Genomic DNA, 16,200 nt, shown 5'->3' on the forward strand with positions numbered 1-16,200 from the left:
TGCTGGTGAATATAACATAATTACATATATATTAAAAGGCAAAAGGAAATAGAAAAGGAGGATGATGACGAAACAGTGAGTGAAAGGAAGATCAGGGGGGATGAGGTTGATGAGCTGAGGCTCATATATATATATATATATAGAAAATGAAAATGCTGAAATGGGGGATGATGTTGATATTTGGGGTAAAAATTGTAACAATAATTATCTAGGATCGAGGTGATGAGGACAGCTAGCTGAACGGGAGATGTTATATATTTGGTCCCAGTAGTCGTAGAATTTTGTGATAAGGTTTCTTCACTTCTGTCCCCTTCTTTCACTATCCCATGCTCAGCTAGTAAATATTTATATCACCATGTTAAATCCTTTTCTCTACTCCGAGTTGGGACAGCTTTAATCCCAACTAAATTGTCCATATTAAATGTAAATGTAAATATAAATATTTAATTTAGTAAAAAATTCCAAAAAAGAAACAAATATTTATAAACATTAGTTAAGGGGCCTAATGTTTGGTTTAAGTAATTTTAGATCCTTGGGTTTTCTCATCATCTTATATTTCCATTAATGTTAAAAGATTACGAAATACAATACCACATATTCCTTAAAGCAATATATATTAGATTCTCATGATAATTTGAGATTTTTAACTTTATTTCATTTTGTTAAACTAAATCAAATAAACAAAATTAATGAATTAATTTCTTCGGTTATTTGATATATATTTTCAAGTAACATTTTAATTATATTTATTATAAGTTGAGAAAAAATATTTTATTTGTTATATATATTTTGTCTATTTCGTTGTGATTATAATGTTAAATTTATAATATGCTACCATTCTTTTTTATTTTATTTTATAAATTTGGTCAATTTTGCCCTAAAACTATAACAATAACATGACTTAATATTTAAGGATATTTTGGATTTGCTGACAAGGTTGAGGTATTAGAATCTTGATTTCTAGGTTTGAATTTTGTTATACTTGTGCGGGTTCTTTTTAAAATTATTTTGGGTTTAAGTTTCATCATGTGTAAGTTCTATCTAGAGTTATTTTGGTCTAAGTTCAGATATATTTTGATTTTCAATATGTTGTTGTTTGCATTGAGTTCTAGTTGATTAAATATTGTATTGTTTACAACTTGTAATTTACTTGTAAAATCCTTAAAAGTGTTTTAATATAAAAATATTTTCTTTCTTTCTTTTTTCGTGACCAAATACAAGCCTTAACTACTTATTGCTCTTCCTCTATTTTAGTTTATTTATTTCAAAAGGAACAAAATGCATTAATTTATTAGTAAAATAAAATACTATAAGCTTAAACCATTGTGTAGTAAAGAATAAAAATATAAGCAAATTTTACAAGGATAATTTAATAAAATGTGTTTTTAGATAATTTTACATTTTGTCAACCAAACAACAAAATTTTATATTCCAGTTATACAAACTAAAAAAAAGTAATATAATATATCTGGTAATGTGATAAGTAATCCTACATTCTAGTAATTCTATTCAGGGGTGGAGCTAAGGAAAGCGGGTAGTGGCCCTGACCTCCCTAAAATAAAAATTTTCATCTTTGATCCTTTTATAAATTATAAAATTTTAAATTAGTATATGATAAAATTGTACTTTAGTCCCCTAAAAAGAGAAATTCTGATTTAATCTTTTAAAAATTATAAAAGTATAGGCTATTAAAATAGTAAAATTATAATTTTGCTCTTGTAAAAATATATAACTCAATTGCGACCCTCTCAAAACTTTTTTTGACTTCACCCCTCATCCTATTACTATAAAGATAATCTTATATTCCGTGAACCAAATATTCCCTTAATCTTATTATTATTTAGGTTGAGATTTGTTTTAATCTCATTCATGGATGAAGATAATGTTGTAAATTGATTTTATCTTAAATAATGGGAGAATTATTTCAGTTAAATTAATTAGTTTATTGGATACTATAAATAGCTGCAATCATCTTAGGACTGATTAGGCTTCTTTAGGCTTTAGAAGTGTTGCAATAACCTAAAGATTGGCTGCTCTTAAATTGGTAGCTATGTTGTTGGTTTAGTAGTGGATATTTTTTGGGCGTAAAGCAAAATATTCGTATATTGCAATATCCTTAACAACTTTATTAACACCGACAGGCATAATCAAATTGATCACCATAATGGTTTCTATTGTTCAGAATCGGCATAATTGTATGATTGAAAGAGCTATCATTGCTCAAAATTTTAGCGGCTTCCAACTGTTGTCTTTTTGTACCTTCAAATTTGTTCTTTTACTTAAATACTACGATATTGCTTCTTTTTGGCAGTTGGATTATAATAAGAAATGGATTAATATCATTCATAGACGCACCGAAACAGGATGGAAGTTTTAATCAGTTTTTGAAGACGTCAAACTCCTCCTTCAATATGTTAACATTGGACATCGAAATCATTAAGGAAAGAGGCAAGATAACAGACTACGAGTGCCTCCAAAGCTTTCATTAGTTTTTGATAAAAAAAATCAAACTTATCAATAACACAATTTAATTAAATAGTAGACTTTCCTATTAAGTCTTAGCTTGATTGGTATAAGTATTATTGTAACACCACAAACCCAGTCTAGACGTTATGGTTGAATCTAGAGATGTCACAAAGAAGGGTTTTGAAAAACGGGGTCGTTACGGTAAATCATTTCAGTTTTATAACTCATATTCGTTTATATCTATTGCCAAAAACGTAATTTAATTGGTTTATTTGACAAAACATAACTTACATTGGAAGTCATAGAAAACGTTATTTTTGGAAATCCCATTCGTAATTTTGGAAAACCTTTGTTTTAGTAAAAACCATGTTTTTTAGATATCCGTCGCAAATAAAATGTAAAAACGAAGTCCAAATCCCAAAATAAAATCAAACAGTCCGAAGAGTCCATAAATTATAAAACTCCCAAAAAAAATCCTTAATTAAATAAAAAAACCATGAGCTTAAACAGTTACGAACTCGTGGTCACCGTGAGGCTCCGTCACACCGATCCTCCTAAGTCTGTGGATTACCTTAACAGAACAGACAAACAGATGTGAATTTTCGTAGACTGAGTGTGTAACCCAACAGAAATAGGCATGCAATACATACAAAAATCTCATACATAGTCAGATACAAATTCATACTCATGTCCATTTTAGATACAGATATCAGAATCAGATAGGCAGTACAGTTATGCAAAATCCTACCCCCATCCTCTACATACCATCTCTGACCAGCCCATCACACCATATGGGATTATAAACACCCACTCATCCCTACACACCATATAGTGTCGATGCGACACGTTACAGATAATATGCAGTCAAGCTGTCACAATATAGGCGAAGTGTCGCCGTACAGATCACGTCCTCCACATATGCAAAACCCACCCTAGTCACAGATACAGAAATAACAGATACAGTAATATCATGCATAACATGCTCATATACAGATGTCATGTATACATATCAGAATAATCAGAGATGCATACAGTGTCTTACTCAGAGCAAAATATCAGATTATTAGATCACATAATTTTAGGGTTTGATTAGCCATTACTGACCCTAAGGTAGGCCCACAATCGATCGGAACAACTCATGTGACCCTGGGAAAAATTCAGAATGATGGACCCACATGTCCGTATTCCCCACATGGCCTGGCCCAAACCCACAAGTCTATGTGGCATACCCGTGTGGCCTACACGCCCATCTTGGCCTGGACCATGTGGACCACACGGCCACACCCACACCACCATACAGTCGTGTCCTGCGCAAATTCGCATCTTCGTCAGACACATGGTCGTGTCTAGTACATATCCAACCACACGTCCGTGTGGTGTCGACGAGAGCTTTTTCGACTTTCATCGATATCTGATTTTTTACGCTTTGCAAACACATCTGTTACGATTTTGATGCGAAACTAGCCCCGAGACCACCAGTACCTAAAAACAGAATCCCAAAACCCTATTAACAAACGATTTATAAATTCAACAAAACTAAATCGAGCAACGTTCCACACTTACCACCACAAAATAACTACACATGAAAGTTAAACCGTCGAAGCGAAAACTAAAAATTCACGACCTTCACCTACACAACTGTTCATAGAATTCAGATTTCCTACAACAATCGTTACGTTACTATAACGAAAAAGAAGAATTGAGAGGCTTACCGAAACCGCGCGAAGAACAAAAATAGCAAACAAACAAATTGAAAGGAATAGAGGAACAAGGATTACGCCAGAAAGAGGAGGAACAAAAAATAAAATTGACAGAAAAGAAGAGAAAGAGCATAATTTTTCTCCCACTAACTCACTACTCATAACTCCCTTAAAATTTTAGCTATACCGAAACTCTATTAGACAACTGAGCAAAAATTAACATTCACGCTTGCGCAAGAATTCGAACACAGGACCTCCAACACACTAGCCCCTTACCACTCGAACCAGGAGGCTCATTCTGATATAAATGAACAGACAATTTTATATAAGCCCACTCAACAAGGGTAAGGGTTGGATCAAAATAACAAAATTAGCTAAAAGTAAAACTTAAACTCAAGACTTCATAAACACACCCAAAACACTTAACCACTAAAGCAAATACACAATTGTGTCAGATAATTACAGAAATAGAAATAAATTATTCAGGGCATTACAACTTTACCCCTTAAAAGAAATTTCGACCTCGAAATTTACCTAATCAGAATAGATGAAGATATTGCTGACACATCGAGTCCTCAGGTTCCCACGTGGCTTTCTCAGTGCTATGATTTTGCCACAGAACATCTACTAACGGAATGAACTTCCTCCTCAGAACCTTAACATCTCGATCCAAAATTTGAACCGGCTTCTCCTCAAAAGTCAAATCCAGTCTAACATCAATCTCCTCAATAGAGACAACGTAAGATGGATCAGACCAGTATCATCTCAACATCGAGACGTGAAACACATCGTAGATACGGTCCAACTCTAGAGGTAGCTCCAATTGATAAGCGACCAGTCCCACATGCTTCAAAATCTGATACGGCTCAATAAACCTAGGGCTCAACTTGCCCTTACGACCGAATCTCAGAATTTTCTTCCAAGGAGAACCTTAACAAAGTACTCGATATCTCTCTTCTTCAAATATGCATAAGACTTCTGTCTATCAGAAGTCGCTTCAAACGATCCTAAATCATTCTAACTTTATCTTTAGTCTCAGAAACCAACTCAGGACCCAAAACTCGACGCTCACCCAACTCAGTCCAACATAGCAGAGTACGACACTTACGACCATACAATGCCTCGTAAGTTGCCATCTAGATGCTAGACTAGAAACTATTGTTGTAGGCGAACTCAGCTAGCGATAGAAACTCCTCTTAACTACCTCGGAAATCAATCACACAACTCTGAAGCATATCCTCCAGTATCTGAATCACTCTCTCAGATTGACCATCGGTCTGAAGATGAAACGCAGTACTGAAGTCAAATATAAAACCCAAAGCCTCATGCAATTTCTTCCAGAACCGATATCTGAAATAAGGATCTCTATCTGAAATTATTGAAATAGGAACCCCATGCGGTCTTACAATCTCAGAGATATAAAGTTTCGCTAACTTTTGCAAAGAGTAGTCCGTCTAAACTGGAATAAAATGAGTGAACTTCGTCAATCGATTCACAATGACCCAAACAGAATCCTTCTTAGTGGGTGTCAAGGGCAACCCACTAACGAAGTCCATCGTTACTTGTTCCTATTTCCACAAGGGAATTTTAACGGGTTGTAGCAAACCCGAAGGCAACTGATGCTCAGCCTTAACTTGCTAGTACATTAGACAACGAGCAATAAAATGCATAACCTCACGTTTTAAACCCGGTCACCAGTACAATTTATGGAGATCCCGATACATCTTATTACTACTGGGATGCATAGCATAAGGGCTACTATGCGCCTCCCTCAAAATCGACTACCTTAGATCAGAATCATTCGGCACACAAATTTGTCCTCAAAAACACAGAACTCCATCTTTATTCAACCTAAAATTAGAAGTACTGCAACTTTCAATCTGACGAAATCGCAAACCCAGAGACTCATCCCCTAACTGCTTATCCCGAATCTGATTAATCCAAGTCGGCTTAACTTGCAACTCAGCTAACAGACCTCCATCATCGAATAGACTAAGGTGAGCGAACATTGCTCTCAAATTAGTCAGTGCCCTATGACTGAGAGCATCGGCCACCACATTAACCTTACCAAAATGATACTCTATCGTGCACAAAGACCCCAAACCTGGCCTAGATGTTATGGCCAAATCTAGAGATGTCACAAAGAAAAGGGTTTTGAAAAATAGGATCTTTACGGTAAATCATTCCAGTTTTATAACTCATATTCGTTTATATCTATTGTTGAAAACGTAATTTAATTGGTTTATTTGCCAAAACGTAACTTACAACAGAAGTCATAGAAAACATTATTTTTGGAAATCCCATTCGTAATTTTGGAAAACCTTTGTTTTAGTAAAAACCATGTTTTTTATATATTTGTCGCAAATAATATGTAAAAACGAAATCCAAATCCCAAAATAAAATCAAACAGTTCGGAAAGTCTATAAATTACAAAACTCCCAGAAAAAAAATCATTAATTAAATAAAAAAACCATGAGCTTAAACAGTTATGAACTCGATGTCATCGTGAAGCTCCGTCACACCGATCCGCCTAAGTTTGTGGATTACCTTAATAGAACAGACAAACAGATGTGAGTTTTTGTAAACTTAGTGTGTAACCTAACAGAAATAGACATGCAATACATACAAAAATCTCATACACAGTCAGATACAAACTTGGACTCATGTCTATTTCATAATTAGATAAGTAGTATAGTTATGCAAAATCCTACATTCATCCTCTGCATATCATCTCCGACCAGCCCATCACATCATATGGGATTATAAACACCTACCCATCCCTACACACCATATAGTGTCGATGCGACATGTTACAGATAATGTGTAGTCAAGCTACCAAAATATAGACGAAGTATCACCGTATAGATCACTTCCTCCACATATACAAAACCCACCTTAATCACAGATACAGAAATAACAGATACAGTAATATCATGCATAACATGCTCATATACAGATGTCGTGTATACTTACTTATCAGAATAATCAGAGATGCATATAGTGTCCTACTCAGAGCAGAATATCATATTATCAGATCACATAATTTTAGGGTTTGATTATCCTTTACCGACCCTACAATAGGTCCATAGTCGCTTAGAAAGACCCGTGCGACCCTAGGGAAATATTCAGAATGATGGGCCCACACGTTCAGATTGGCCTCACCCGTGTGGCCCACACAGCCTGGCCCAAACCCATACACCTGTGTGGCATGCCCGTGTGGGCCCACATGCCCATCTTGGCCTAGCCCGTGTGGCCTGTGCACGGCCCCACCTTTGTCAAACAAACGGCTGTGTCTCACACACGGCTAACCACACGGTCGGCCACACGTCCGTGTGGCCTCGACAGAGAGCTTTTTCGGCTTTCACCAATTATCAATTTTCTACGTTTTGAGAACACACCTGTTACAATTTTGATACAAAAATATCCCCGACACCACCAGCACCTACAAATAGAATCCCAAAGCCCTATTAACAAACAATTTACGAAATCAACAAAACTAAACCGAGTAACGTTCCACACTTACCATCGTAAAATGACTACACGCAAAAGGTAAAACGCTGAAGCGAAAACCACAGATCCACCGCCTTCACCTACATAACCGTTCACAGAATTTAGATTTTCTACAACAATCGTTATGCTACTACAATGAAAAAAAAGAATTGAGAGGCTTACCAAAACTGCACGAAGAACAGAAATAGTGAACAAAGAAATTGAAAGGAACAGAGGAACAAAGATTACACCAGAAAGAGGAGGAACAAAAAATTAAATTGACAGAAAAGAAGAGAATGAACAGAAACCTACGTCAACTTTGGAAGAAGAGAGAAAACTAATTAAAATTTGAAGAAAAGAAAAAATAAAAGATATGCCTACATAATTCCCTTTTTTTCTCCCACTAACCCACTACTCATAACTCCCTCAAAATTTTAGCTCTACCGAAACTCTATCAAACAACCGAGCAAAAATTAACATCCATGCTTGCATAGGGATTCAAGCACAGGGCCTCCAACACACTAACCGCTTACCACTTGAACCAACAAACTCATTCTGATATAGATTAATAGACAATTTTATATAAGCCCACTCAATAAGGGTAAGACTTGGATCAAAATAACAAAATTTTCTAAAAGTAGAACTTGAACCCAAGACCTCATAAACACACCCAGAACACTTAACCACTAAAGCAAATGCACAGTTGTGTCAAATATTTACAGAAATAGAAATAAATTATTCAGGGCATTACAATTATTATCAATGTAGGAGGATGTGAGTTTGAGTGTGCTTAAACGTATTATTCTTCTATTTATTAGTAATTTCAGGTCTTGTTCAAAAAAAATTATTTTTTTCAATTTTATATTTTAAACAGATACTTTATATACTATCATGGTGTGTTCAATATATGAAAATTTCACTACAACATAAAAAATTTAAAAATCCTGTATCATATTTTTTTATGTTCTAACCCTAAATCACATTTTCTAAACACATTGTTTTGCTGTCTAATTATATTTAACCTAAGCTTTTTTTCATATTTATTTTCTATCAGAAATGGTAAATGAACCCATAGTTTTGATTCTCTAATCTACTGCCTCGCTTTTATCTTGGCTTGCTTAAAAGAGCCTGCTCTTACAACCCTTCCACCATTTCCAAGCTAAAATCTTAGCTTTTACTTAAAGTTACACTGCAACATTAAAGTTTATTGAAGGCCATATCATTGTACTCTTACCATTATTATACCATGCCAAATATTTATTTGATATTTAAAATAGGGACAAAATTATTTTAGTAAAATCTATGAAAAATACACAAAAAAAAATATTATTGGAGGCATAAATGTGAATTGTTTTCTACCAAAATGAAGTAGAAGCAAATGGAAACATTTATTAAATATCATCACTTAGTTGATAATGATGGTGGGATAGAAACCATGATTCTTTTATGATTCAACAATTTCTTGATAGGGGTAATAATTTGCTCTATTATTTTCTAAAATTGAAGACTATTTTATCAATAAAGGCTCGTTTCCAACTTTATTTACGAAAATGGGCTACTTTTTTCATTATTTACTGGAATGGATCGAAAACACTAAAATGCGTCCACGTAGGAGCGTTTTAGGGTGAAATTCCAGCAAAACGCGTCCCTGAGGGGCGATTTTGTCATGTTAACACAAAACGCGCTGACGTATACGCACTTTGCTAGCTTGGCAAAATCACTCTCACGGGGACGCGTTTTAGCCCGAGTTTTTGACCCCCAGCAGTCAGCCTAACGGTCATTTAAAATTTTGACCGTTAAGGGGTCCAACGGTCAAAAAAATAAAAATAAAACCCCCCTCCTATTTTTTTCACACAAACATTTCTTCCAAAATTCTCAAAAAAGCTTTCGAATTTCTCCCTAAATTTCTCAAAGCTCTCTTTAATTAACTATTTCCTTTAATTTTTTTTCTAAATTAGTATTATTTTTTTATAATTTCAAAAATATTTGATCTGTTAGCAATGGCCGGAGAATTAATTCATCTCTATCATAAACATATCTCCGCCAAACAAATGAAAATGGTTAGGGTTAATTTCAATTTTTGAATATTATTTAATATTTTTTTCATTTATCTAATTCTAATTAATTTTTATTTTATAATTTTTTATAATAGCATGTAGATCGGGTGATACAATGTTATATTCGTAATATATCTGATCCTCTATCACCGTTGATAGAAAATAACTTGAGGGAATAGGGTTTTTGGCATGTGGCCAATATAGGCCGAGGGTGCAAGATGGATCCGAAACTCATCAGCGCATTCATAGAAAGGTGGAGACCCGAGACTTACACATTTCATCTTCCATGCAGAGAGTGTACCATCATTTTGGAGGACGTGCAGTTACAATTAGGATTGCTGGTGGATGGGTTCATACTCACCGGGTCCGTTCCATCTGATGATTCGGGAGCCATATACTACGATCTTTTAGGTGCGATTTCGGATAATATTTACGGAGGTCGGATCGAGATGGGCTGGTTACAAGACAAATTCTTAGAGTCGGCGAATGATTTGAATGAAGTAGAAAGAATACGATATGCTCGGACATACATCTTTGAGATCATTGGAGGTTATCTGATGCCGAACTTGTCACAAAACCTTGTACATCTGAGGTAGCTGCTGAAATTTGTTGATTTTAGAGCAGCTGGCGAACTTAGCTGGGGGTCTGTCGTGTTGGCAACATTATACCGGGAGATGTGCGGGGCGACGATACCAAATAAAGCCAAAAACAGAGGTTGTCTATCACTACTATAATCATGGGTTCAGTTTTGCTTTCCATTTTTATGTCATCGAGTGAACCACCCATATACATTCTCATTTATAACGAGGTAAAATTTATATTATATTATACAATTATTACATAGATTTAAAATATAATTTTATGCTAAAAATTTATTTAATTAGGTGGAACCATTCGGCGAGTTATATTGGAATACCTACCGCTCTTGAAGATATACGACTTTTATTAGACCAACGGTCGGAAGCGCATGTAAGTATTAAATAAAATATATATACATAAAATAGTCATTTCATATTTAGTATTTAGTATTATGTATATAACTAATATTTTTATCACATTCATATAGTTTCAATGGACACCGTACGAGGATCCGGCAATTTGGGCAGTAATTCTAGATGAATTCTTTCAAAATTTGAACATTTGGCATGTTAAGGCCCCATTGGTCAACTATGCTACCATCGAGATGCATCAGACGGATAGTGTTGCGACAATTTAAATTTGAAAATCAATTCCCGTGACACCTGAAGTGCTCGATGATGAGCACAAAATCGACTTATGGTAATTGAATATGCATTAGCCAGTATTCTTCTCGGAATATATTGAAGTTTGGGAAAATCGATATGATCATATACCTACTCGCGAACCGATCATCGTTCTAAAGTTAGCCTGTGCGCTGGATTACATGCCATGGTTTAGGATCCATGGCAAGCCATATTTCTCTTGGAAGAGCAGAGGCATCAACAAGTCCATGTCGAAAGGGAATGACGGGGCCCTTTAAATTTAAAGAAAAGGGATGATGGCACAGGCCCATCAACAGCGCCCACACAATCACCGGGCCCAACGCCTCAAGTGACGACGCCCACACCACAGCCCCTTCAGATTATGTTAGGTGCATATCCTAGCCCTTATATGTATCCTAACCCTTATATGTTTCCTTTTACCAGTCTTATGCCAAGTTGAAATGTATAGCCCGGTGCATCTCCTTTCCCGATGACTCCGACTCAACCGACGATATATAAGTCATCATCGTAGAAGGGATCACACGAGGCACCATTGGGGAACTCATCTTATTTCTAATATTTATCGCCTTATGTGATTCAAACACCTCCGCTGTGGGTAATGCAAACACCTCCGCATTCTTTAATCTATCAAGGTGAGTCATCCTCCCAGCACACACAACCAAAACAACCACAACCCCCGCTGAAATAACCACAACTCCCCGTCGAAAGCTGAACCAAGAAAGAATCCAGCACGTAACCGTCGACCACTTCCATGTGGTACTGATTTCGACCGGCACATACATTAATTTTTTAATATATTTATACAGACTATTTTTATATTGTTTCATTTAATAAAATAAAAGTTGTTTTAAATATTTTAATAGTAAAATTTTTTTATATTTTTTCCTATTTAATAAAATAGAAGTTCTTTTGAATAAGGCAATAGAAATAATGCAACATAGTTTCATTTAAACAATTATCAACTATTTCGATTTGGACATGTTCGAATTGTATGACCTAGGTTCCTACATTATCCATACAACTTCTGTTGTTTATTTTTTTCCCGAATATCCATGTTATCATGTATTATATTCGAGCAAAGTCAAGCTTTTGGTTTGCGACGTAACTTTATCCGGTAATAACATAAACGGAGCAAATGATAGAAGCGACCACTTACGTTCATCTGGGACCGGTGAGAATACATGTCTCCACATATTGTACATGTATTCTATTTTGTACACTTCATCTACATAGCTCATGGGATCCAAACGGAGATTCTGACAAGCTGCAATTACATGAGCGCATGGATAACGAAGTACGTCAAACATCCTACAGTTGCAAGTTTTATTTCTTAGGTGTACACGATATTGTGCGCCGGTAATACCTTGGTTCAGTTTGTCGAACTCCATCACACGAAACCATAGGTTGTCATGATCGTGACACACTGTGTGCATGGTGTTGGCATGCACCTTCGCCTTGTTAATTTCTTGCAATACCTTTTGGCACCATACATGGCCTTCCTGCATTTGGCATTTATAACTCGCTGCTCACTTTGGAAATAGTGCTGCCAAACTAAACTATGTCTCTCGTACAACCAAGTTTATCGGCAAATGATGAGTTCCTTTTAGAATAAAATTTATGCATTTAGCCAGGTTTAAGGTCATATGACCATATCGTAGGCCACCATCGTATGTTTGTGTCCACTGATCGAAAGGTATGTTACAGAGGCAGTCTGCGTCTTGATCGTTAACTGACCACAAAATTGCCAACATCTAATAAAAACGGTCCTTATTGATCTCGTACCCTGTCAATATAAGTTGATAGCGAAAATTACATACCACTCTTCTATTCAAAATAAATTGAATATTATAAACGGAATTATACTAATAGAGATTAAAAACCCATGTTGGTCACTTGTCGTCGTTCAGTGGTAGACTGATATTGCCCGTAGTAGTTGGACGCAACGTGCCTTAGACAATACCGATGGTGTGTGCGATCCCATAGGCTTCTCTATCGCTCAATTGCGGCTAGTATTCGAGTGCCCCAATTTGATATAACGCAGATATTACGTTGGGGGTAGACATGCCTCCTTAACCTAAAAAGAAAGAAATTTCAGTCATAACTTGACTCCCCCAGTGTTATTGCAAACGCAATTGGAAGGATTCTCCCACTGCCATCCTATGCCACAACTAGCAATAACCGATAGGTATATCTACCGTGCATAAAGGTACCGTCAATTTGTACCAATGACTTGTAGTACACAAATGCGTCCCAGTATTACTTAAAGCTCCAAAACAAACGCTTGAACACTTGGCATCCACAGAGCAAGTGGTCGTTGTAGTAAGCAGGGCCCATTTCAAGGTCTATTATGCAACCTGGGATGTACCTCTCCAGTATCTGACACCATTTCCACACCTCATTATATGAAGTGTCTCACTCACTATGCATCTTTTCCAATGCCTTCTGCTTAGCTATCCAAGCCTTGCGACGAGAGGGTATGTACCTCAATTCGCTACAAATATTGGCAATTAAGACCGACACAGAAGTCTTACGATCTGCCTGCACCATCGGTAGTATTAAACTAGCTATCATATTTGAATCCATCTTGGGATGATCTTGTGAAACACCTGTCAACGAAGTACGTTAAATAATGCAACATTAAGTAATAACAATATTATTCAAAAACCCTAAACACCCAGTGATATTGCACCCGCAACACAGGTATGTAGACATTTATACTTTTTTATCTTTTATAAGTCTATATTTTTTCTAACCGAAGCCATGATTTTCCATGAACATGTACCGTTTTGCACTGCACACTTGGCCTTGAACTTCTAAGATTTAGATTTAACCACATGGTAGTTAACCCCGTTCATGATACTATGTTGTTTCAATGCACCAAGAAAACTATCTTTACTGGAAAACTCCCTACCAACTTTCGATTCACCCAAATCCAATAACGAACTTGTACGGTCACGCCTTCTGTGTGGTAGATCTAGAAACTCCAACACATCATCTGTCGGTAGATCGATATTATGCATGTGGGCTAGAGACGAGTACGCCCTGAATCACGGATCTTCTTTTTCTTCATCTAAACCCCCTTCACTGTCTTCAAGTTCAGTTGGAATAGGCTCCAGTTCAAGGCCGGGCTCTCGAGGTGGATCCATATCGAACTCATCATGCAACCCGCTATCATTTGTAATGTACAAGGTCCTCTCGCCAGTGGACGTAGTAGGGAGTACATCATCTGTTCTTATGGATGTTTCGTAACGTCCCTAATCAGATGTGGATTGCCAACCACTAGAAGTTGATGTCATTCCCTAGTACGTATTTCCAGCATCAAACATCGACCCACCGAGGTGCATGTCCCATCCACTAACAGAGTGTCGTGTAGGAGTTGTGTATTCCGTACTACCACCAAACACGGGCGCTTCTGTATTTTGCCTCCCACTAACAGAGTGTCGGGTAGGGGTCGTGTATTTCTCTCGAGCAGCAGTAGATGTTGAAGTCGTAAATGTTTCATTTGGCGATGAAAATTGTACATATAACTCAAAATAGGGTGATCCACTAGCGAGATGAGTTTGCACCATTGCCTCCAAGCTACGACCACCTTTGATATCAAATGAGTCATATGTCACGGGATCAACCGAAGCACAAAATTGATATTTAATAGACAAAACTCTCATTGGGGCCGTTTCAAAGATTTTGCGCCTAAATCTTTTACGAAGTTATGTCAAATCTATGTTCTGGTTAAAAACCAGTCGTGTTGTGTTTTTCAATAAAAACAATGCCATTCTCGGTGTCACAGACCTCACCATCATAGTAAATAACAACACTAATACATTCACTCATCTTCAATTTCTATTCTGTTTAGCCTCTCTAATTTTTATTGCTGTAACTTATGCAACATGAGAATGAAATTTGGCTCATTTATAGCCTAAGGCCAAGCAAGAACTACTGTAGAAAAAGAGCGTTCACGTGGGAGCTTTTTTTCGTAATTTTGTTGACAGTGCATCCTACTTGGAGCGTTTTTGACACTATTTTTCAGAACCATATTCTCAAAATCATTTTTCAGTAACTACCGTAGAAAAAGAGCTTCCACATGGGAGCTTTTTTCAGTAATTTTGTTGATAGTGCATCTTGCTTGAAGCGTTTTTAACACTATTTTTTTAGAAACGTCTTCTCAAAATTATTTTTTCAGGAACTACTGTAGAAAAAAAGCGCCCACGTGGGAGCTTTTTTCAGTAATTTTATTAACAGTGCATCCTACTTGAAGCGTTTTTGACACTATTTTTTCAGAACCGTCTTCTCAAAATTATTTTTTTAGGAACTACTGTAGAAAGAGAGCGTCTACGTGGGAGCTTTTTTTAGTAATTTTGCTAACAGTGCATCCTACTTGAAGCGTTTTTGACACTATATTTTCAGAACCTTCTTCTCAAAATGTGTTTTTTATGAACTACTGTAGAAAGAGAGCGTCCACGTGGGAGCTTTTTTTAGTAATTTTGTTGACAGTGCATCCTGTTTGTAGTGTTTTTGACATTATCTTTTCAGAACCATCTTCTCAAAATTAATTTTTCTGAAACTACTGTAGAAAAAAAATAAAATCCTTCTTGTCTATATAATTTTTTCTAAACCCTTAACCTAAACTCTTTTACAAAACCCTAAAAGCTAAACACAAAAATTATTTAAAAAAATTAAACCCTAATTTAATTAATTTTCTTAAAAACTCTAAACCCTAATTTAATTAATTTATTTAAAATCCCTAAAACCTAATTTAATTAATTTTTTAAAAAACTGTAAACCCTGATTTATTTTTTAAAATTCTTAAACCCTAAACCCTAAACTATTTTAACAAAACACTAACACTATAACCCTAAAACCCTAAACCCACAAACCCTAGGCACTAAACATGCAAATAGTCCTAACCCTAGAAAAATACGGGCTAAAATGCGTCCTTGAGGAAGCGATTTTACCACGTCAGCAAAGCGCATCCACGTCAGTGCGTTTTATGCTAACATACCAAAATCGCTCCCCTAAGGACGCGTTTTGTTGAAATTTTTCTCTAAAACGCTTATACGTGGACGTGTTTTAATATTTTTGGCCTATTCTAATAAATAATAAAAAATGATATATTTTTATGAATAAAATATAAAATGAGCTTTTATTGGTAAAATATAGTTAAAATTGAATAGGATCTCATAATGAAGCACTACTTTTACATGGAAAAAAGTGCCCTACTTGTTAATGTGATATCATATACAAGACAAA

General features: G+C 35.9%; 1 protein-coding gene across 1 annotated transcript; it reads left to right on the forward strand.

The window, feature by feature from the left end:
- The first annotated feature begins 9,930 nt into the window (after positions 1-9,930).
- On the forward strand, positions 9,931-10,308 carry LOC105801209 (protein MAINTENANCE OF MERISTEMS-like). The gene has a single exon (XM_012632542.1). The coding sequence runs from the start codon at positions 9,931-9,933 to the stop codon at positions 10,306-10,308; it is 378 nt and encodes a 125-aa protein (XP_012487996.1).
- The last annotated feature ends 5,892 nt before the right edge of the window (positions 10,309-16,200 follow it).

The sequence above is a fragment of the Gossypium raimondii genome, chromosome 11 (assembly GCF_025698545.1).
Source record: "Gossypium raimondii isolate GPD5lz chromosome 11, ASM2569854v1, whole genome shotgun sequence".
Taxonomy (NCBI): domain Eukaryota; kingdom Viridiplantae; phylum Streptophyta; class Magnoliopsida; order Malvales; family Malvaceae; genus Gossypium; species Gossypium raimondii.

Coding starts and splice junctions, on each gene's coding strand:
- LOC105801209 (XM_012632542.1), top strand. CDS start 9,931: ATGGATCCGAAACTCATCAGCGCATTCATAGAAAGGTGGAGACCCGAG.